The sequence below is a fragment of the Lissotriton helveticus genome, chromosome 8 (genome assembly GCF_964261635.1).
Source record: "Lissotriton helveticus chromosome 8, aLisHel1.1, whole genome shotgun sequence".
Taxonomy (NCBI): Eukaryota; Metazoa; Chordata; class Amphibia; order Caudata; family Salamandridae; genus Lissotriton; species Lissotriton helveticus.
The window spans coordinates 1,547,125,115-1,547,148,875 of NC_136069.1; the positions used below are offsets into that span (position 1 = coordinate 1,547,125,115).

General features: G+C 48.7%; 1 protein-coding gene across 7 annotated transcripts in view; it reads right to left on the reverse strand.

Annotated features, from left to right (window-relative positions):
* Positions 1-694: 694 nt before the first annotated feature.
* FCHSD2 (FCH and double SH3 domains 2) overlaps positions 695-23,761 on the reverse strand; it is a 502,468-nt gene continuing 479,401 nt past the window's right edge. For all 7 annotated transcript variants that reach the window (XM_078658542.1, XM_078658546.1, XM_078658544.1 and 4 more), the window contains 3 exons: positions 9,213-9,342; positions 8,435-8,517; positions 695-3,184 (listed from right to left, as the gene is read on the reverse strand). In XM_078658542.1, coding sequence (XP_078514668.1) covers positions 3,101-3,184; positions 8,435-8,517; positions 9,213-9,342 — 297 coding nt within the window. In that variant the 3' untranslated portion in view covers positions 695-3,100. The remainder of the gene's footprint in view (positions 3,185-8,434; positions 8,518-9,212; positions 9,343-23,761) is intronic.

Sequence of the window (23,761 nt, forward strand, 5' to 3'; positions counted from 1 at the left end):
ACATCTAACACCAACAGCAGCCCCCAAACACAAATCCAACGCATAATACCCAACCCGAACCAGTAACCCCAAATTCTATCATGAATGTGACTGATGACAGGGTCATTGTTGGAGATATAAAATTAGGTTAATAATTTAATTGATGATGTAAATACATGAGTCTGTTTTTATTACTATCTGATATCATCAGTTTCGATCACATTATTCAATAACAAAGTGAGTCTGTTGACTCCTCTGGTGGACTGGCATGATATAAACTCACTGGAGTGGCAATACTAAACATCAAGTCATGGAGAGCTTCCAAGTTTCCAGTTCCATGTGTGAAAAGCACATCCAGTCTGGGTATGTTGGTTGCATTTTGTTTCTTGGTGTCTTGTTTATGTCATTATAAACTCTTATCCACAAGTTCCTCAATGCAAAGAAAATCTGGACTGCAGGAGCTACACATGCAAGGACTTGGGAAGCTGAAGAGTTATGTTCATGTCCTATCGGATGAGTTAAGTGACTACTAATTTGGATTTCATTCTCCAGTGATATCTTTAAACAGTGTAAATAATCCTTCCCTTCTTCCACTCCTCAATTTATACCAAATTAAGGGGTAGTTTACTATGCAACGAAGGGTTGTGCAACATGAAAGCAAATAACCTTTGACAAAAAAATAAATTAACGACACGTACACAATTAATACAAAGGGTTTTGTTCCACTTTTTTATTCAACATTTTATACATAATAAATATAAACTTTTTACAGCCAATACGAATGAGAAACATTTGCACCTATGCTCTCTACGTATTGACACTGTACACTGTGATACATGGATTAGGTGCCCTGTATAAGGAAGTCTAGTTAAAAGGAGCCATATCTTACAACTTTTTTTAAATAAAATTAGCAGCTCTTAAAGAAAATATTTTTAAAATATAAACTAGTTTTCAAATAACACTTTTCAGATTTTTTTTTTTAAAGAAAACAGAAAAAGAAACTGGCCAAATAATTTTACAGGGCAAATTATGGCAATACTTTAACTTTGCTTTGTGATTATTTTCAATTATGTGGAAATAAAAAAATCTTGTTTTTTAAACTTAATAATAAGTTTGATAACACATAAAAAGACCTCTAACAGATCAACAGGACGAGAGGTGCAACAAAACCAAATATGTATAAGAACATGGAAAAGTTACTAAAAGTCTTCAAAGAAGATACCGTTGCTGATTTGAAAGATAACCAATCGAAATATTCATATGACACAGCACTCTGCTGGACAACAAAGACCCCTACAAAAACAGCTCACTCTTCAGTCTATAATTGTCATGTTTACCATCTCAGAAAAACTGCAAAAATGTCTCCAGCTAAATAGTGTTAGGGGACAAACGTTATTAAATCAACGCAGAAGAACCTGTAAATTGCCTATCACTTTTTGGCATTTTGTTTTGATTGGTAGCAAGCACGCATTAAGAACGGCCAATTTAGTTTTTAATTCTAGCATCCAAATATGTTGTCCCACTGAAGAGGGCTAGTTTGGCTGCCTTACTTGTATATATTCATGGATGCAAACTGCTCAGTGTCAAAATATTTTGAGTATATACGAAGCAATGAACATTTCAACAAGAAGTCGCCAAAGGCAGCCAGAATGGCCTTGCAAGCAGATAACTAGAGACCGTCTAGCCAAGCACGGCCCTTGCAATTGGAGGTGGCAAGTAGTCTTAATGGCAGGTTAGGAGAGATCTGTACTAAAACTTTAAAGGAAAAGACAGAAACCAAGAAATTAGCAATGCATATAAATATTCTAACCTCAGTCTTTACCTCTAGCTAGATGGAATTATGACGTACTCTGATAATGCTAGGCAATAATGGAGACTGCAGTGAATGGGGTACACAGGCGTGAAACACGAAACACAGAAGAAAGAAGGACAAACTCAGCCAACACAACTCAACCTCAGCTCTGGATAAACCTCAGCCTCAACATGGACAAAAAGCTCCATTTACCTCGCTCAGTCAGATTATACTCTAGGACAAATCTGCCCACCGCACAAGCACCTCCAAAGCTGATAGACTATAAGAAATGAACTGAATTAATTTAAACACAAAACAATGTTTTTTTTTAATTTACATACGCAGGGTTTTCGTCTCAACATTCCTCATCTTGAAAATTCTGCTTCAAAGAAGGAATTTACTGAGAAGCAAAAAAAAAAAATGCAAAAGTGAAAATCTTAAGCGTAGTCAACACTACTCACAAAGATAGCTTTTTCAATGCCAAGGATGTGGTGGTGGAGGGCAGGTATGCTTTTCATAAAACAAGCAACTCTCCATTTGAATGTGGGAAAAAGCGAATTCTGAAAAAGAAAAAAGGGGTGAAAGGAACATCTTCCACTGGCAGTGCACTGCACTGGAAAGGGCGACTGTTATTCTAATGCAGACAGGTGGCAGCTTGAGAGGAGGTTGGTGGTGGACCCTCACACCACAGAGACCAGAGGACTGCAGGAGAACGTTGCGTGCTTTTACGTCGCTGGAGAGTTGCGCAGTCTTGACCATCACGTAGTTAATTCTGCAACACTTGGTGCTACCTGGTCTTGATTCCCTTTTTTCCTTTTCCAATGGAATCGCAGAGAGGAGCCAGCCTCCCTTTCAATGGTATTTCCTTTGTTCACTTTCATTTTTATAAAAGCGATCACGTCTGATTAATACCTAATCAGATAAGTAATGCTACATGAATTATTACAAGACTTTTCTTTTAACATTCCTATGGCAACAGTAATGTACTGTACTAATGCACATGATATAAGTATGCTATGACTACATTGCATGGGCGTGTCCTTTCCACCAGCGTTGGTAGAGAATTTAGCCATGCTCAGCCAATTAGAGCAGCCTGCTCAGAGGCACTCTGGCTGTTTTGGCCAGTCTTTGTGCTAAGCGAGGAGGGATGACGCGTACGGTTTCAAAAACAAAAGAAGGCACAAAATATGATGGTGAGAAACCCTCTCTTTGTTTGTCTCCCCCTTGAGTCATCCAGTCTCCTCATGCAAAGGTGCCAAGAGAACGCGATAGGCCAAACTCCATAGTTGGCCTCAACTGTAGTCCGACAGAGTGTGGACAGTCCAACCACTACACCAAAGTGATTTCCACGTCCTCTATCTTCTCAGGCGGCCTTCGAGGGTGCTGTGTTGGGGGAGGAGGCGCGGCCCTCACCTGCAAAAGAGAAAAGGGACAGAATGAGGAAAATGACTTCAAACTCAAAGTGAAAGCCTTGTTTGCCATTCAGAAGAGAACACATCAATAGGAAACTGCTCTGTGTTTTTTGCAGTGACTAATGTCACTATAATGGCGGCTCAGTGTAGAGTGCGGTGGAAACCTGGAAAGTGTACCAAGTGATGCACAAGGTAAAATCTTCCAACACAGAAGTGGTCAATTGCCCTACCTGACACACCAGTGACACAAAAGAAACAAGTTTGAAAAACATCCTCTCCCTTTGTGGGCAAAGTAATCAAATATCACACAATCTCTGGGTATGATACCAGTAAATGTGGACTACAACCAATACCTACAATAAATTCCTTCAGTCCTTCCCTTTATAGAAAAATGTATATTAACATTCAACTAACTTGGTATACCTCCTAAGTGACAGAAAAGCTAATCCTGGGATCCTGTCTCTAAATGTCTGATTTTATTTTTCCCGAGTCAGGACTCTTAAAACTCCTCACAGGTGAAGGTGTGTGTGGGGGGTGGAGCGCACATGTGAGAGAAGTTTTGAAGAAGTAGTGATGGGCGTCATTGTACTCGGTGTAGTTTTGAAAAGAGGGGAAATTTGCTTTTTAGTCTAGCTCCAAAACAAAGGCAATAGAAAATTGATTCCACTTGGGCCTTGCGTGGCAAAGCTCACGAGCGTTCCTTCATGTGTGGAATCTGTAGGAGTGACCCACGGCAGGACAGAAAGTAAATGCTGCATACCAAATATCCCAACACAAACACTGGAAGGCAATTCCATGGATCAAAGCAGGCAGCTCCTGAAAAGAAGCCCTTTCATTCCAAAGAGAAGTTGCAGGGGTCACCTCAATTGTCCAACTCTGACCAAGATGAACCTTGATGTAAGGTAAGCTAGGTAGCCACCTAGGTCCAAAGCGAGAGTGAAGATATATTTTGGCAGCACGCAAACAGTAGCCATTCTGAGTCTATCAAAATTACATGGAGGGAAAATAACCTGCAGTTTTTCTCTGGGGCTAGTCAGAGTTCCGCAGAATGAAGTACAACAGGCAGGATTTTCAACGTGCAAATTCATCCAAAATGGTAGATCAGTATGAAATCTGCTCATAACTCAATCTGATTTTTTTGCGCGGAGTCCTGATTTACCAGCAACTCGAAATGAGGGTCTAAGTGTGTCGTTTGTATATGCGCATGTCAGAACCTGATAACACACTTTGAAGTCGGCCCTTCCACGTGAGCATTCTTGTTTGTTTTATGAACCCCATGATTGTCCCCACTGGGTAAGTCATGTCTCTGAACAAGGAATGCAAGATTTGGAGTTTATAGACCAGGTATTTCACAGAACATGCTCTGAGAAGAGAAGGAGGATATTTGAGAACAAAGGCATACTTCCGGGCTCTAGGCGCTAGTTCCTAAGGGTCTTACCTAAGAGTCTCCCTCACAAAGAAGACCTCCGCTCCCCACAAACTGCATTGCAATCCTCTTAGGGCTTATACAATGGGGTCTTTTGGTCTCATAAATAGTACATGCAGCCCATGACAAATGGGACACTCTTTCTTATGCCAGGCGACTAAAGGTAGGAAGGAGCTTACCACCATTTTTATTCCACGCAGTTTTATGGGACTGCACCACTGGGGCAGTTTTGACATGAGCTGTAAATCGAAGAGTGTATTAAGCGACAACGCTGTGCGTGTTCTGCGTATGTCTGGTCTGACTAATTTAACAACTAGTACAAAACTGTAAATCAATAATATAGGTTTTATAAAATGGCATGCGTGTTTATTGCTGGCATTGTTCAGTGTGAGGTCCTGGTTCAGGAAAAAGGGTGTAGCTTTCAACATGTCTCGCTGAGGCTTGGGGAACTGTCTGCTATGGGTGTTCATGCGCAGAGGGTCTTGGCATCACACAGTAGAAAAAATGCTATATATATATATATATATATATATATATATATATATATATATATATATATATATATATATATATATATACACACACTCGAAACATGTTCAACTGCAAAGACAGGTTTGCATAAATGCATTGCAGGAGGAAGGCAATATAATCTTAGCAGCACCACATATGTAACAGTGCAAGCATGTTCACTAATGTTATTTCTAGTGTAACAGCCGCTCCATCTACTTCCTTAATGAAAAGCATTTTATTTGTTTCTCCATTTTAGCCTATTATTCTTGTCATTTTACTTTCATTCAAGTAGGTTTGGTTGCTGCTGATGTACTGCAATGAAGACATGACGCTGGAAACACAACTCAGAAGTCCAAAAAGTTGTACACAAATGTGACAATGATTCCATGAATCTGGTAGCTTTGGGGTATTTCTCATTATTTATTAATCAACAGTAATCTAGTCTGAAGTAAACTAGAGATATGTGTACACTTATATTTATTTAGGCAGCCAGAGAAGGAGGCTATAGAAAATGAAAATGTATCTGAGAATCTGGATACAGCTTAACCCCTTGGCCACGGGGGTAATTCCCCCGCTGTGCTTTGGGGCACGCACAGCACCCCGGTGCTCATGACGAGCACGGCGGCGCTGTGCTCATGACGTGCTGAGCTCGTCATGACCACGCCCGTTTCTTTAGAACGCTCAGCACAGCAGGGGAATTATCCCCGCGTGTGAGCGCCAGGCGGGTCATGACGAGTTCAGCTCGTCATGAGCACAGCGCAACCGTGGCTCATGATGAGCCGAGCTCGTCATGAGCACAGGAGGGGTTAAAAACGTGGCTCAAGAGACCACAGGGTCGTTTTCAGCTCACAATTTGAGAAGAGAACCAGCAAACCATATGGCTTGCACAGGATGCGCCCCAGAGGGGGAAAGGCTAGCCAAGCTGAGAAAGGCACATGCGTGGTATCAGTGTCTAATATTTTAGAAACTATTTTTGGAAAGTAATTTTGAGTCCAACCACCAGAGGCAGCAATGCTCACGAGTTTGGAAGAAGAATTGGAAAGGAAAGAATACTATGGTTATGGTGTACATATGGACGCTACTGCATCTGGCATACACTCCATTCGGTGGTAATGTTTGCCTGTTGGATGGACATCTTGTTACAAAAAGGCGGAATCAAGGAAATAAGACTTCTAAGAATATTTCTGTTTAACTAACCCACAAAGCAAACCCTATTGTAAGGTGGTGCTACCGTACGTGTGCAATAATAAGGAAAAAGGCCAAGCAAAGGCTTTAAACCTTATTAAAGAAAAGCGAAAAGAGACCTAGGATTACTGCTCCGCCTATGCTTTTTCAGTACATGGGGAGTTTGGAAAATCAGCTTAGTGGATTGGAAACATGCATCGATTATGGCAAGTGGGGGAGAGGGAGTGCGATGAGGGTGCAAAACCATGGTTTCATTGGTGCCCATACTGCACCCAGGTAGTTCTACTATCTGCTCAGTGTCTCCAAACTGAGCCCCCAATCGCCATTGGATAATTCTTCTCACGATGCAGCATGACTTGTAACATCAATTACAAGATTTTGTTTGATAACTTTCAGGCACAGGACGAAAAAAACATGGACAGTATTCAATAAATTAAAGACAAATGTGACAACCCTCACTCTAAACAAGCATTTGCAATGCAATAGGTCTCGCATTAGGAAACTTTGAGCTATTGGTATTGTAAATGACACATTTTTTATTTATGTGTTGGTTTTGAAAATAGCGAAATTAATAGCTTAGTCATTTACAATGCCAATAGTTCTAACTTTTGCAAATGTTACACCTATAGCATTTGTAATGCAATATGTGTTGTATTTACATGACTTAGATGTATTGTTAATACACATAACAATGCCTTTTATTTTTTTTTATAATTAATACTTAGAAAAAAGTTATTGTAATTTATAATGGCACTAGCGTACATTTTTGTAATTAACTTTTGTGAAGATTATGTTCAGTGTATTTTATTGAGACGAAAATCCCAAAACAGAAGTGAAATATTAACATCTTTTTGTGGGCTTGAAAAAAGTACAGACGGACAGGAGGACGGTGTTGCAGCTGCTGAGATGGCGCTTGGGAGCATAGAGTGTGGCGTAACAGGACAGTGGGGGAATGGTTGGGTTGGGGGGGGGGGGATGTGAGCCTTAGGTTCGGAGCTGCCGTCTTTGGAGGGGGTGGGGTTGGGTTTGGGTCTAGGCATGGTTTATCGTCCTGGGGCTCATGTGGAAGGGTGCAAGGGGGGGGACACCGTGCTTAGGCAGCCTGGGGAGGAGGCAGCGAGGAGTTTTCATTGCTGAGTTAGGGAGAGCTCTGTATTTCGGCTGCTTTGGCCCCTGGAGGTTCGTGGTTAGGATGGAGGAGACTGATTGGGGGTTGGGACGGAGGCGCACCTGGGTGTGCAATGGGGCGTGCTTTGAAGTGAAAAATGTGAACAGGGATTGTGTAGCTCTCCTCATACCGCACCAAATAATTTAACATTTGTAACGTTTTATTATATTATTAAAATACCTTTTCCCTCGCTAATACCAAAGAGACACAGCAGGAAGTTATGGACTCATGCGTGGCGTGCACAATCCGGGGCGGAAGTCAGGCAGGCCGGGGGCGGGACGTCAAGACACACCGGAAGCCCAGGCGGGAGCCTACCCAGCACTGGTACGTGTGGGCAGGAGGAGAAGGGCGGCTGGCGCTAGCGGGGCTCCCGTGAGGTGAGAGAGCCTCGCACCGAAGGAAGAGACCGCCGCCGCCTGCAACGAGCCCTCGCATGGAGAGCTGGAGACGAGTACCGGTGATTGGGGGCCTTTGCTGAGGTGCGAGGGGCAGGTGTGTGTGCGCGTGTGGCGGCGGGGGGCTCTGTATGTGTGTGAGCGTGCGTGTGTGTATGTGTCTTGGAGTCTGTGTGTATGCGTGTGTGTGTGTTTAAAAGAGGCCGATGACTGTGTGGGGGGGGGGAGGTGGTGTGTGTGTGAGCGAGCGAGTGTCTGTCTGTGTGTGTATGCGCACGTATGTTGCTGAGAATGTGGACGGAGCCGACGTGCGCGTTCAAGCAGGCAAATCCAGCAGCAGAAGCGTGTGACACCCTCCTGTCCCTAATTCCCCCGAGACGGGCGGCTATACGTCTCTAGCTGGACGCATCCTTCGGATGCTACTCCAGCGAGACCTAAAAAGGTATTCACTTGTGTTGTTCGGACCCAGTATTTTGCTTGCACAGGTCTAGACCCAAATTAGTAGCTTTGCACCAAGTTAAGATCAGCAGTTAAAGGTGACCGAAAGCAAAGTCAAGTAAAACTTACCGGCCGCAGTTTTCCGTAGGAGGTTTCTGGAGTGATTCGCGGGGGCTGTGGAAACCCAGGAGGTTCTGAACAGCTACTGTTTTCTAAAAAGGCAAAGGAAGGACAGCTGTCAATCAAACCAGCTGCTTCACACATGTTCATTTGCCACACGTTTTACCACCCATTCACCTTAAATTATTGAAAAATATACTGAGACGATCATGCCACACATTACAACACACATGGCGCAAGAGAAGACATACTAGCCACATGTAATATGCAGATTAAAATGTATTTACAAAGAAGAAGGAAAACAATCCCAGAGAATAGAAAGAATTAAAGTCTACAAAAGAGGGAGGAGATGTGATCAAGGGACTATAATGATGATCTTGGGACCTGGATACATTTCAAAGCTTAGGTACTTATTGAATATCTTGTGAGACACTGAGCAACAAGCAAAACTTTAAATATCTTTAACCCCTTAAGTGCTCCCGTCGCGAGCACTACCTGGCTGGTGCTGCGAACGGCCAACGGGACTCCGCCCGTTTCTTCGAACGTTCCACACTGGCGCGGAACGTTCAAAGCAGCTATAGTGTTAATATATTATTTTTAAAAAAGCATAACGTATATTATATGTAAGATGCTGTCATTGTATTGTCCTTTTCACGAGCTCCACCACTTATTTCGGTAACCATTCTGCCACCTGTGATTGAATGTTGCGCTGCGCAGAAAAAGCTTCCTTTAAAAATAGATAAACTAATTGGTCGATAAACATATAGGAAAGAGAAGAACACTTTACCGTTGACAGAAGGTGATCTGGGAAAGAACCCTGAGTTCCTCTTCTCTGGGCTGTGGAAAGGGCTGCTGGGAGGCTGGTCGTAGAGCGGCAGCGGCGGGAGGGAATTGTGAGGCTTTGGGGACGGAGAGATCTAAAACAGGATAGAAGACCAGAGATTATTAAAGGTGACACAGTTGGGTACATTCTGCATGCTGTAGAGGTTGTTTCCTTATAGTACAGGTACTGATTATCTAAAGTTACTTACCTGTAACAATGGCTCTCTATAATTGGGTGGAAACACTAACACTTCAGGCATAGCTCCAACAAATAAACAGATAAGCTTGCACAGGGCATGTGGAAGAGGTGTGGTGCAGCGGCCAGGGTGCCGGACTCCGGACCACGGGGTTCACGGTTCGATCCACGGCGCCGGGTTAGCCCAGCACCATCTGACTTTGGGCAATAGCTCGCTTAATCTTCCCGACAGCCCCCAGCGCCAGGACACCTCTCCGGAGGTAGCTGTGCGCTTTACAAATGCTGGTATTTCTTTTCATACTCTTGTCTGAGCCCATGAATTTAATACCCATTGTGCTTTCTGCAATTTTCCATCATTTTATTCAATGAATATTTGTTTTTTTTGTTCCACACAAGGTGTTAGAACATAGGAGCAGACAGTAGCTATGTCCAGGGTGAAAAGCAAGAGATGCAGGCATAGATAAACCGACAGCAAGCCTTCTTCTGGTACACCATTAAAATCTAGAACAAGATCACTGCCCTAAGCCATATACTAGTCCCCACTTCCCCACATCTGCAAACATCTCATGACACCCTAATAATGCCCTGCTGACAGCTGCTCTCCCCTTAAATATACTGAAATCCTCTTCTACTATAGCCCCCCCTTTTTCTTGCTATGGCCAACTAACTCCCTTTTAAAGGTCTGACTTGACAGTACAGATGCCTGCACAACCTATTGTTACCAATTCTTTAAAGTACACACAGAGTGAGCGTTGGCTCGTCCCTGAGTAGTATTTCTTTCTCACTTCATTCTGTTAGGTTGCAACAGGCTTTTTATAAATATTTTAGTCAAGACTCTAAAATAGAAACCAGACCTATAGGCTTTAGCAATGCTTGGCTGTACAGTGTTGGATAGCTTTGCAGCTAAGCTTGTGCTCTATAAATTTCATACCAGATTCTGCATGCATCGCCTTTAGGGATTTTGAGAATTTTAAAGAAAGAGCAAATCTAGGTTAAACAGTGCTATTTTTATGCGCATCAATTCAGTCTTAGTCTTATGACTCTGGCCCATAGTGGGACAGGCAGGTGAGTGATTTTTCTAAGTCGTCTTATTTTCACACAACCTACACATTAACATCACCTTGAAAAAGATACAGAAACGCAGTGAGGTAGGAGCTAGCCAGCTCTGTCCTTGGACATCGGATGCAAACGTGGTGGCTTCTAGGAACCTTTTAACGCGTGAAACCTCAAAGGCTGAATGCATCTGCAATCTGTTCCCCTCCCGCGCAGGTTGCATTTTACTAGATCTAGCACAAGGTCATTTCATCATGATGGTCATCTTAAAGGCAAAGGCAATTCAATTGTTTCATGTAGGTGGGTCAATGTCATTCAGCATAGTCTTGTCTGCTTGAGGTAAACCTCGTTAAACCAAGTCAGGCCAGAGCTGCTGGAATATACTAATTTCTGCAGCCAAGAGGCCTCACGTTCACTGAAAGTCGGATAACATTTTATTTTCGGAGTTTTATATAGCAGAAACTTGACCCGAAGGTATCAAGTATCAGAGAGCTTTACATGAGCACCAATCAATCAATCAATCAATCAATCAATCAATCAATCAGTGACACTTATAAAGCGCGCTACCTACCCGAAGGGTCTCAAGGCGCTGGGGGGGGGGGGGGGGGGGGGGGGGGTGCCGCTACTGCTCGAACAGCCAGGTCTTCAGCTTCTTCCTGAAGGAGAGGTGGTCTTGGGTCAGGCGCAGGTCGGTCGGGAGGGAGTTCCAGGTCTTGGCGGCCAGGTAGGAGAAGGACCTTCCTCCTGATGTCGCTCTTCGGATGCGGGGGACGGCGGCGAGGGCGTGGTTGGCTGATCGGAGGTGGCGTTTGGGAGCGTAGAAGTTGACTCGGCTGTTGAGGTAGCTCGGGCCTTGGTCGTGTAGGGCTTTGTGTGCGTGGGTGAGGAGGCGGAACGTGATTCTTTTGTTGACGGGGAGCCAGTGAAGGTCTCTCAGATGTCCGGAGATGTGGCTGGTTCGTGGGAGGTCGAGGATGAGTCTGGCTGAGGCGTTCTGGATCCGCTGGAGTCTCTTCTGGAGCTTGGCGGTGGTCCCGGCGTAGAGGGCGTTGCCGTAGTCCAGCCGGCTGGTGACGAGGGCCTGGGTGACGGTCTTCCTGGTCTCGGTGGGGATCCACCAGAAGATCTTCCGTAGCATGCGTAGGATGTTGAAGCACGCCGAGGAGACGTTGTTGACTTGCCTGGTCATGGAGAGGGAGGAGTCCAGGATGAAGCCCAGGTTGCGTGCGTGGTCCGTCGGTTTGGGTGCGGTGCCCAGGGCGGGGGGCCACCAGGAGTCGTCCCAGGCGGAGGGCGAGGAGCCCAGGATGAGGACCTCCGTCTTGTCTGAGTTCAGTTTCAGGCGGCTGGTCGTCATCCACTCGGCTACCTCTTTCATCCCTTCGTGCAGGTTGGCTCTGGCGGCGGCGGGGTTGTTGGTCAGGGAGAGGATCAGCTGGGTGTCGTCGGCGTAGGAGATTATGCTGAGGTTGTGTTTGCGTACGATGGCCGCGAGGGGGCTCATGTAGACGTTGAAGAGGGTGGGGCTCAGAGAGGATTCTTGGGGGACGCCGCAGATGACTTCGGTGGCCTCTGACTTGTACGGTGGTAGGCGGACTCTTTGTGTTCTTCCGTCGAGGAAGGAGATGATCCATTCCAGTGCCTTCCCCTGGATTCCGGCGTTGTCGAGGCGCTGCACTAGGGTGCGGTGGCAGACCGTGTCGAAGGCCGCGGAGAGGTCTAGGAGGATGAGGGCCGCTGTTTCTCCATTGTCCATCAGGGTTCGGATGTCATCGGTGGCGGCGATGAGGGCGGTCTCGGTGCTGTGATTGGCTCGGAAGCCGGACTGTGAGGGGTCGAGGGATCCGTTCGTCTCGAGGAAGGCGGCCATCTGCTTGTTGACGTTCTTCTCAATGACTTTGGCTGGAAACGGGAGGAGCGAGATGGGGCGGTAATTCTTGAGGTCGGTGGGGTCCGCTGTTGGTTTCTTGAGTAGAGCGCTGAGTTCGGCGTGCTTCCAGCTCTCAGGGAAGGTGGCGGTGTCGAAGGATGTGTTGATGATGTCTCGCAGGTGGGGTGCGATGACAGCGTCGGCCTTGTTGAAGACGTGGTGGGGGCAGGGGTCGGTTGGTGATCCGGAGTGGATGGAGTTCATCGTGCGGATGGTGTCTTCGGTGCTGATCGGGGTCCAGGCGTGGAGGGTGGTGGTGGGGGGTGGTTGTTCGGTCATGGTGTGCGTTGGTTGGTTGTTGAAGCTGTTGTGTATGTCCGCGATCTTGTTGTGGAAGTATGAAGCGAGGGAGTTGCAGAGGTCTTGCGATGGGGTGATGTCGTTGTTTCCTGCGCTGGGGTTGGAAAGCTCTTTCACGATGTTGAAGAGTTCCTTGCAGTTGTGTGCGTTGTTGTCCAGCCGGTCCTTGAATGCTGTTTTCTTGGCGGCGCGGATCAGCTGGTGGTGTTTCCGGGTGGCGAGTTTGAAGGAGGTCCTGTTGTCCGGTGTCGGTTCCCTTTTCCAGACTTTCTCGAGGGCTCGGCAGTTCTTCTTGGAGCTCTTGAGTTCGTCGGTGAACCATGGGGCCTTCTTGCTGCCGGGTCTGCTAGGCGGGGTCCTCAGAGGGGCGAGCTCGTCCGCGCAGATGCTGATCCACTTCGTGAGGTTGTCGGCGGCCTGGCTGGGGTCTGCTGAGCTGGCAGGAGGGTGATGGCTCAGGGACGTGGCGAGCTGGTCTGCTGTGATCTTGTTCCAGCTTCTGCGGGCGGTCTGTTGCTGGTGGTGGTGGGTCGTCGTTCTCTTGAAGGTGAAGTGGACGCAGCTGTGGTCCGTCCATTGAAGCTCAGTGGCGTGGCTGAAGCTGACGTCTTTGCTGGAGGAGAAGACGGCGTCGAGTGTGTGTCCGGCGCGGTGGGTGGGGGTGGACACCAGTTGCTTGAGTCCCAGGTTGGCGAGGTTGTCGAGCAGGGTGCTGGAGTTGCGGTCGTTGTTGTTTTCCAGATGGAAGTGGAGGTCTCCCAGGAGGATGTAGTCAGCGGAGGGGAGGGCATGCGGGCTGACGAAGTCGGCGATGTCCTCGCTGAAATGTGTGCGTGGTCCAGGGGGTCGGTAGATCAGGGTGCCTCTGAGGGTGGTGTTCGGGTTGGTGTGGATCTGGAAATGCAGGTGTTCGGCGCTGGTCAGGGTGTTGTCGGTGCTGGTCGTGAGACGGATGGTGTTCCTGTGGATGATGGCGATGCCTCCTCCCATCTGGTTGGCGTTGCGGTCCCTGCGGACGATCTTGTAGCCCTCTGGGATGGCGATGGCGATGTCGGGAGCTGAAGAGGCGTTCATCCAGGTCTCCGTGAGGAAGGCAACGTCAGGGGCTGTGGCGTCTAGGAGGTTCCAGAGTTCTACGGCGTGTCTGTGGACGGAGCGGGTGTTGAGCAAGATGCACTTGAGGTGGGTGCTGGTGTGAGGCAGGTCCGGATGCAGGCGAACTTGCAGGCGTGGCAGCTGAAAGGTCCGTGGGTGCGTCGTGGAGTGGCTTGGTGGCAATCTGGGAGTCGGCCGGTGTTGAGAGCGGTGAGGGTGGCGGCGGAGTACGTCCGGCGGGACGGTCGGGGTCTTCGTGGGCCAGGGGTCCTGGCGCTGGTCGCAATCCGGTCGCGGACGGGCGCAGACGGGCTTACCTTTGGCGCGCCTTCGGCGCACAATCGGCGCGCCCGCTGCGCGTTCGCACGGTCGCCATTTAAGGCGAAGTGCGCGGGTGGGCGGAGCAGCTGGGAGGCGGGAGCGGGGAGGGTACTGAAGAGAAAGGGGCGGGGCTGATGGCGGTGGCGGGAAGCGGGGAGGGAGCGCGGCGAGGAAGGCGGGAAAGGAGGCAGGGAACGAGGGTCAGAAACGATCACAGGAGGCGGAGAGACACAGAAACCTAGACAAAAAGCAAGCACAAATGGCGGAAAACACAGCAAAACAGAAATCCTGACAATTCCAGACAAGCACAAGTGACGGTCAAAACAAAAGGAAACTGACGAACTAGCACACGGGGAGAAGCAGAGCGGCCGCGAGGCCGTCGGCGAGGCAGGCAGCTAGGCAGAGCGAGGGGGCACACGCAGCAGCTGGTGGCCGTGCGGCGCGGGGGTGTCCCACAAGTGGGTCACACTCACCTGCGTCGCACGGTCGCCATTTAAGGCCAAGTGCGCGGGTGGGCGGAGCAGCTGGGAGGCGGGAGCGGGGAGGGTACAGAAGAGAAAGGGGCGGGGCTGATGGCGGTGGCGGGGAGGGAGCGCGGCGAGGAAGGCGGGAAAGGAGGCAGGGAACGAGGGTCAGAAACGATCACAGGAGGCGGAGAGACACAGAAACCTAGACAAAAAGCAAGCACAAATGGCGGAAAACACAGCAAAACAGAAATCCTGACAATTCCAGACAAGCACAAGTGACGGTCAAAACAAAAGGAAACTGACGAACTAGCACACGGGGAGAAGCAGAGCGGCCGCGAGGCCGTCGGCGAGGCAGGCAGCTAGGCAGAGCGAGGGGGCACACGCAGCAGCTGGTGGCCGTGCGGCGCGGGGGTGTCCCACAAGTGGGTCACACTCACCTGCGTCGCACGGTCGCCATTTAAGGCCAAGTGCGCGGGTGGGCGGAGCAGCTGGGAGGCGGGAGCGGGGAGGGTACAGAAGAGAAAGGGGCGGGGCTGATGGCGGTGGCGGGAAGCGGGGAGGGAGCGCGGCGAGGAAGGCGGGAAAGGAGGCAGGGAACGAGGGTCAGAAACGATCACAGGAGGCGGAGAGACACAGAAACCTAGACAAAAAGCAAGCACAAATGGCGGAAAACACAGCAAAACAGAAATCCTGACAATTCCAGACAAGCACAAGTGACGGTCAAAACAAAAGGAAACTGACGAACTAGCACACGGGGAGAAGCAGAGCGGCCGCGAGGCCGTCGGCGAGGCAGGCAGCTAGGCAGAGCGAGGGGGCACACGCAGCAGCTGGTGGCAGCTGGTGGCCGTGCGGCGCCGTGCGGCGCGGGGGTGTCCCACCAGTTGTGTTGCATGAAGATACACTCATTTTTGTTAGGCACAGGGGGATGAAGTGATTTGCCCAGAATCAAGGGATGGTTAGTGTCATTGCCGAGACTTGAACCCAGTTCCCCAGATTGGAGGTTGACCGCCTTAGCCGTTAGGCCACATCCTCTATACCCACTGAGCAACTCTCAAATCAAGGAATGAAACATTTGCAGCAGAAATGCAGGCATACAGCGATGGGAACCAGGATCACACGTGGCTGCCATAGGATACAATGCGAGTACATAAGAGCAGGGTTTGCACTCCTTTGGCAGGGGTGTTGTGGTAGTCTGGAGACTCTACACAAGTAATGATGCAAGTAGGGTCCGTCTTCTGGTGTATTAATATGGCAATGCAGAGCCGGCCCAGAACATTAATGCATGGATCTCTCCAACACAGACACCTGCAAACGAGTAGGGCTTCGATCACCCGGCACACAACTGAAGGGATCACCCATACACAAGAGATGTTGTGACGCTGATAGCACCAAAACATGTAGTGCCGGCATATCACACACAGGTAAAGTAAGGAAGAAAACACACAATGGTAACGCAGGGAGATTAAACACAAGCATGCACAAACACTACGTAGGGCCTACTCTCCTATTACAGCTGAGATCAGGCACACAGGTAAGGCAGCCTCGAGCAGAGAAGCTCAATGCATTCACATGAAGGGCTGCTGACACTTGGTCCGAGTTCTACGATACTGCCAAATGTATATACAGATGAGGGGGGTTTCTTCACAGCCCTCCCCATTTTCTTCCTATTGCCTTCTAAACACGTAACTTAACAAGCATTTACAATGCAACGGTTTCGCCTTTGTAAAAGTTAGAGCTATTGGCATTGTAAATGACAATTTTTTTTATTTATGTGTTGGTTTTGAAAACCTATAAATAAATGGCATTGTCATTTACAATGCCAATAGCGCCGATGCTGGGGAAGCACACTGCGGGTGCCAGCCGGGGGGGGGGGTCTACTTCGAGATTACCCTGCATATGAAACGCACCATGAAACCCAAAGCCTGCGCGGGTCCCCCTCCATTTTATCACAGGTGGCTGCCAGATAGCGAGCCCAAGGTCTGGTACTTGTAGAGAGCCCCTTTCGCCTCCATTTTACTGCATTCCCTGTCCCAAGATAGACAGACCTGTGAGGTGTAAACACAGCGTTCTCTGTCACCGTCACAGATGGTGTCAGGAACGCAACCGACAACACTATATTCTCCAAACTGTTAAATTACAAAGACATACAGGGCAAAGAAGAAACAGGGATCCATCTTGCCACACTGTATGGTTGAGGTTAAGCAACACAAACAGTGCACGCACACCCGCGAGCACAACCGGAAACAAACCAAGCTAGTGTGATTTGTTCCCAACATGTATTGTTTGCATATTGGAGTGGAGGTTTTTTCTGTTGTTGATTTTTTTAATCCTGAATACAAATGGTGCATGGTCCAGTAGCATTTTGTTTATCGCAAGGAAGTGCAAGATGACTAATTCGCCTTTATCGTATTTTACTTAGGTTATTCAATCATGCAACCCAAGACTGGCTCCCTACAGGGTGCACCCTTTGTGCGATAAAGTCGCCCATCCCCCAAGTTATTGGCACACAACCAAGCCACCTATTATTTTGATTGTGATGGATGTTATTTGTGTGCCGGTGCTTTAGTGTGTGTTTCTTTGTGTGCGTTCGCGTTGTGTTGTTTATGTACTTTTTGGCATGCTGTGATGCATTGCGTGTATATGCGTTGGATTGCTGTGTATGTCTCTGTGCGTGCGGCTGTTCCTGCTTTTTCAGAGTATGTGTATCTGTGCCTTAGGCCTGACCTGTAGGTCTGTTTCTGACAGCTGTGTGGTCTGTAGTTGCTGAAAATCCCTCGAAAGTCCCATTTGCGCTGAGGGGACAGAGCCACGACCATTTTCATGGAAAATGCAGAGCCAGCCTTCCTTGTCAGCGAGCAGAAAAGCAGGCGGCAGTATCTCCGCAGAGCCAATGGCCGTGCACAGTGCCGACAGCCTTCCCCAGCTGTGCAACTGCCAGATTGTGGGACAGTGAACCACCGGCTTCTGACCGCCAACCACGCAGAGACACACTCACCACCATACGCAGTCACAAACATATTCACATAGCACACGGACAGCGGGAGGGCAGGCTCACGGACAGTGGGAGGGGGCGGGCAGGCACACGGACAGCGGGAGGGGGGCGGGCAGGCACACGGACAGCGGGAGGGGGGCGGGCAGGCACACGGACAGGGGGAGGGGGCGGGCAGGTTCAGGGACAGCGGGAGGGGGGCGGGCAGGCTCACCCCAGAGCCACGACCATTTTCATGGAAAATGCAGAGCCAGCCTTCCTTGTCAGCGAGCAGAAAAGCAGTCGGCAGTATCTCCGCAGAGCCAATGGACTCACCTCTACCTACCATCCCAGTAAGATATAAACAGGACTGCCTTTGTAAATGGTCTGCATCCCTGATCTCAGGACATAATACCTAACTTAGGACTACTTTATCTACGTTACCTCTCTATCCTGGCGGCCATCTTAGACTAGTCAATCCTCATCTCTCCACCATGCCTTACGTAGCGGCCATCTTAGACTAGTCAAATCCTCTACCCTTCCATACACTCTTCTTAACCTTTTACCCCACACCTCCCCTGCACACACCATTGCTCTTTTCTTACACCTACCCTCACAGCCCTCCTCACCTATCTCCTCCCCCTGTCCAACATGGAACGCACGGGCAATCACACATATAAAATCAATTACCCTCCAGAGCTCTCCAAAAAAAACGCAAAACGTTTTCAACAAAACTTCCTAAAGTCCCACCCTGAAAGCCCCTTTTTAGACACCTACTACTCCCTCATCAATGGAGCCAAGAGCACTGATAATATTCTTCACACCACACGCAGAGCACAATGGAGAAAAGCATTCCTCACCCTACTCACCATATCGAACACCAGGAAAACTGCCCATGGCATAACACTTTCCACCATGCCATCTCAACTCTACCCAGCCAGAGCATCCATCACCATCTACAATAACGGTACAATCTTAATCCAATCCACAGAAAGAAACCTCGACCTATGACAACCTGTTCCCCACTATCAAAGAATACATCTCCAACGCCCAGAACCCTTACCACCCGGCCCCAAATCCCAGCATCCTCGACCTCACAGCACCTCCTACCACTAAAACGCACCTCCTCCCTCCCTCCAGTACTCCCTACCACCCCCGGCTACTTACACTTCACACTCCTCTATCCCAGACGCGGATCCCCTCTCCGCCACCAACACCCCCACCCCCTCCGCCCCACTCCCACTTAACCAGAACCCCACTTCCTCGACTAGCTTCTCAGATCAACCAACCTCACCTGACAGCACCCAACACCGCATGAGCCTCTCCCAACCCATCACCCCCCCCACTCTCTGCACTCCCGCCATTCCTAGCCCTCACTGCTCCCTCAACCTCTCCCCCCCCCCCTCTCTTTGCACTCCCGCCACTCCAGGCCCTCTTCCCTCCCTCAACATCTCCCCCCCACTCTCACTCCCTTCTACCACACTGGCACCCCCTCTCTTTGTATTCACGCCACTCCAGGCCATCTCCCCGCCCCCAACCTCCTCCCCCCCCACTCTCACTCCCTTCGACCACACCGACACCCCTGCAACGCCCAGGCTCCACACGTCCCGCAATCTCCTCACCCCCCCTATCATTGACTCCCTGTCCACTAATACCAACAACACCATCACTATTCCTGTCATTCCTCCCCCCCCAACCTCCCTACCTACCCGAACAGCAACACACTCACTAACACTCCCAACTCCAATTACAACCACTCCACTGACACCCCCACCCCACCCCTCCCCCCCTCCCTTCTATAGTAATCTAGACACTTGCTCTCCTTCAACCCCCACCCCCAACCCCTTACCCAACCCAACGTTGGACACGATAATGACCACCCTCCTCCAAGTGAGAGAAGAACTCCACGCCCTCAAAGAGTTTCTCCTCACACACCTCAGACACCCCCCAGGAAGAAGACACGCCCTCAAAGAGTTTCTCCTCACACACCCCAGACACCCCCCACCCCCCTCCTCTTCCCAACCCAATAACCTAGTCCCCTCACACCCCACAGTGGACCTCTATCCCCTCTCGCAATACCTCCAACCGCCCTCGACGCACCATCAAGACCCTTTCGGACCTAGACATACACACCCTACTCAGCACATATGTCCCGGCTCGCCTTAACACCTTAGCTACCACACACCTGTCCATTCCTACAATTCTCCCCAACCCTCTCAAACTCCCCACGCATAACAGAGGCTCCGTCCCCAATAACCTCACAAAAGTCCCCCTCGCCCTAGATCCCCCCTCCTACCTCTACACCCCCAGACTCAAATGCACACTTCTCAACTGTAGATCGGCCCAAAGACACTCCTCGGAGGTCGCTGACCTCATCATCTCTCAGAACCTTGACCTAGCCATCCTAACTGAAACATGGCTAACTGAATCTTCTACTCCTATCATGGATATCCTAGTCCCCCCCAACTACTGCATCATTAGACTTGATAGACCCAGGAAGACAGGCGGTGGGATCGCATGCATTTACAAGAGCGACCTCTCAATTAATAAAGTATCCGCCCCTTCTCTTACCTCCTGTGAATACATATGCCTTGAGCTCTTCACTTCAGTGAAAACAAACCTATCTGTTCACTACACATCATCTACCACCCACCTGGGGACAACCTCACCTTCTCCCAACAACTCATGGACACAATCTCAATCAACTCAGGAAGGCAAAACACACAAATTTACCTGGGCGATTACAATCTTCACTGGAATGATGGTAGTGACGCAGTGGTCAATGGCCTCAAAAATTACCTTAATGCCTCTGACCTCACCCAAATTTGCAACAGCCCGACCCATGACAAAGGCTCTATCCTCGACCTCATCATCGCCAAAGAAGGCACTATTCAACTTGATTCAATCCAACCCTGTGACTGGTCAGATCACCATACTGTCACATTCTTCATCAATGAAAAAGTTAAACGTATCCCAGTCCAATCCTCCAAGCCCAAAGTTTGGAAAAGAGACTTGAAGAAAATCAATCCAAACTCTCTACCCCCTAACAGCTGCAATCTCCTACTTCCCCCTACCGGCGTTACTGACGTTCAATGCTTAACTGATCACTATCTCAACGCTATGACCTCAATAATCAATGAGGCTGCACCGATGCAACTGAAAAGAGACTCCACCAAGATCTCCAACCCTTGGTACGACGGGAGTCTTAATGAAGACAGACGTGCCATGCGAATGGCAGAGCGCACCTGGAGATCAGTTCCCTCGGCACTACACCTAAAAATTCTGAAGAAAAAGAGAAACGCATACTTCAGGAAAATAAAACGCTCGAAGTCAGAGTTCTTCAGACTCCAGCTCGACCAAGCAAAAAAACGTCCGAGAAAACTGTTCGAACTAATTCAATCTCAATCCAAGGAAAAACCCCAAGCAGTCGACACTATAGGCAATGCACCTTCCTGTGAAGATTTCTCGGATTTCTTTAAACAAAAAACCGACAACATCAGGAGCGATCTCCTCATTGACGCAAGCCTCTACTCCAAACACCACTGCATAACACCCAATGAACCAAAAAACAATGCAACTTGGTCATCTTTTGTCACGTACTCTGAAGAAGAAATTGACAGTCTACTCAGCACCCTGAAACCATCCAATCACCTCAATGACCCTCTTCCTGCTAACGCTGTAAAAGGCTTCACCCCTCTGCTCCTCCCACTCTGGACTAAAATTATCAATAGCTCACTGCAACAAGGAACCATCCCTGACTCCCTCAAAGTTGGTTAAGTTACTCCTTTACTAAAGAAACCAACAGCAGACCCCACTGATCTAAACAACTACCGTCCGATTACCAACATTCCCACTCTCGCCAAACTGTTGGAAAAATGCGTCCAGCTACAATTGACAAAGCACATAGAACAGTACGCTCTCCTCAACCCTCATCCGTCAGGCTTCCGAGCAGGGCACAATACCGAAACGGCTATGACTCACATAATCGACGACGCCCTCCAAATTCTGGATCACAATGATACCTGCCTCCTCATCCTTCTTGATCTCTCTTCAGCATTCGACACTGTGAAACATGAGAACTTACTCGAACTCTTAAAAACAAGAATGGGTCTTTCTGGGACTGTCCTTCAGTGGTTCACCTCCTTTCTACACAACAGGTCTCAGAAATTCAAGAGCAACAACTTGATGTCCTCCCCAGTACCTGTTTCGCTAGGTGTCCCTCAAGGATCCTGCCTATCCCCTACTTTGTTCAACCTAGTAATGGAACCTCTCACCACCTTGCTACAAGCATCCAATGTACACTTTCACATGTATGCCGATGACACTCAACTATATCTCAGACTGCAATCCCCCAAAGACATCATGCGTCTGAACTCAACGATCAGAAGCACCCAATCCTGGCTGGCCGATAACCACCTCAAACTCAACGCTATGAAAACTGAGTTCCTTCTGATTTCACCTCCCGCGAAAATCTCTACCACTCAAATCTGGCTTAAACACCTAACTGCACTCAACGTCCAACCAACCATCGTGGATTCAGCTAAATCTTTAGGCATAACACTGGACGCCAATCTCAACATGCAGCAGCATATCAGCAAGGCAACCAAGGGAGCGAACTTTCAAATAAATACCTTGAGGAAACTTAAACCCTTCCTCCCAGCCAAAGACCTCCAAACTGCAGTACAAGCACTAATAATCCCTCGCATAGACTACGGCAGCATCGCCCTCTGCGGTCTCCCCCTAACTACAACTGCACCCCTAAGAGCCTCACTAAACGCGGCAGCGAGACTCATCACTGGATCAAAAAAACACTCACATATCTCCCCTGACTTTAAGGCACTGAACTGGTTGCCCTTTGAAGCCAGAATACACAAGGCTATTCACCTGAGCTCACCTGGCTACCTCACTCAGAAGCTGACAATGTCCGGCGGCTCCAGAACCACCAGAAGCACAGAAAACCTTCTGCTGAAGCCTCGAAGATTCCGCAAGGAAAGAACTTACAAACGCTCCTTCTCAGGAATGGCGCCTAGGATATGGAACTCACTCCCTCCTGAAACCAGGCTCATCTCCTCCACTTTCCTTTTTAAGAAAGAAGTTAAAGCTATCCTCATGGCTAAATTCACTTGAACTACTACTTTTGATTTTTTAAGACTCTGCATCGATCTGTACTCTTGTTTGATCCATTTACACATGTGTTTACCTGTATTATCGTCCTTACCCGATTGTTCTTACTGCCTCCCATTTGTTATACTCGCTTTGCTCCCTCATGTACCCACCCTCCCTCCTACCCCTCGTCTATGTGAAGCGCTCTGTTATCTGCAAGGATCTTGCTCGCGCTATATAAAACTTTCAAAATAAATGGCCGTGCACAGTGCCGACAGCCTTCCCAGCTGTGCAACTGCCAGATTCTGGGACAGTGAACCACCGGCTTCTGACCACCAACCACGCAGAGATACACTCACCACCATACGCAGTCACAAACATATTCACATAGCACACGGACAGCGGGAGGGGGGTGGGCAGGCTCACGGACAGCGGGAGGGGGGCGGGCAGGCACACGGACAGCGGGAGGGTGATCAGGAAACAGCCAGCGGGACAGGGAAAAAAACGGACAATGAACACAAACATCGGTGGTAAAAAAAAAAAAAAGTACACGCCCACAGTGGCCACGTCTTCATGAAGTTGTGGAGAGGGAAAGAATCGGCGGGAACGCCCACCAATCGCCTCGGGAAATGACGGACAGTTCTCTCTTCTAATGGCAAGCCTCCATTTATGGAGCTAGCCAATGGAAGAGAGAGGCTGAACTAAAGCACACAGTGTAAGACATAAGATTTCGCCCTGGGCGGAGCACTGCTTTGCAGTGCTCTCGCCAGGTCGAAACCTAAAAAGTCCTATGCAGGAAGAGGGTGTGATCTACATAGGGTACAACTTTCCAGGCTGGCACTACTAATGGGCATTGTGTTGTTGTCTTTTCGGGGAGGTTCCAAGGCACCATTAAAATTACCCAGTAAAAGGTATCCAAAAACTGGGGCTTCAAAATCAAGAGGACCAAACAAATAAAATAAGAGCTCTCGTGATGTATAGAAGCTACGCTTCAGAGTTTCAGGATTCTCAGCATAAAGCCGGGAAATATGCTGAATACCCAGCCCTAGCAGTACACTACTACTCTTTTATTACAAAATCT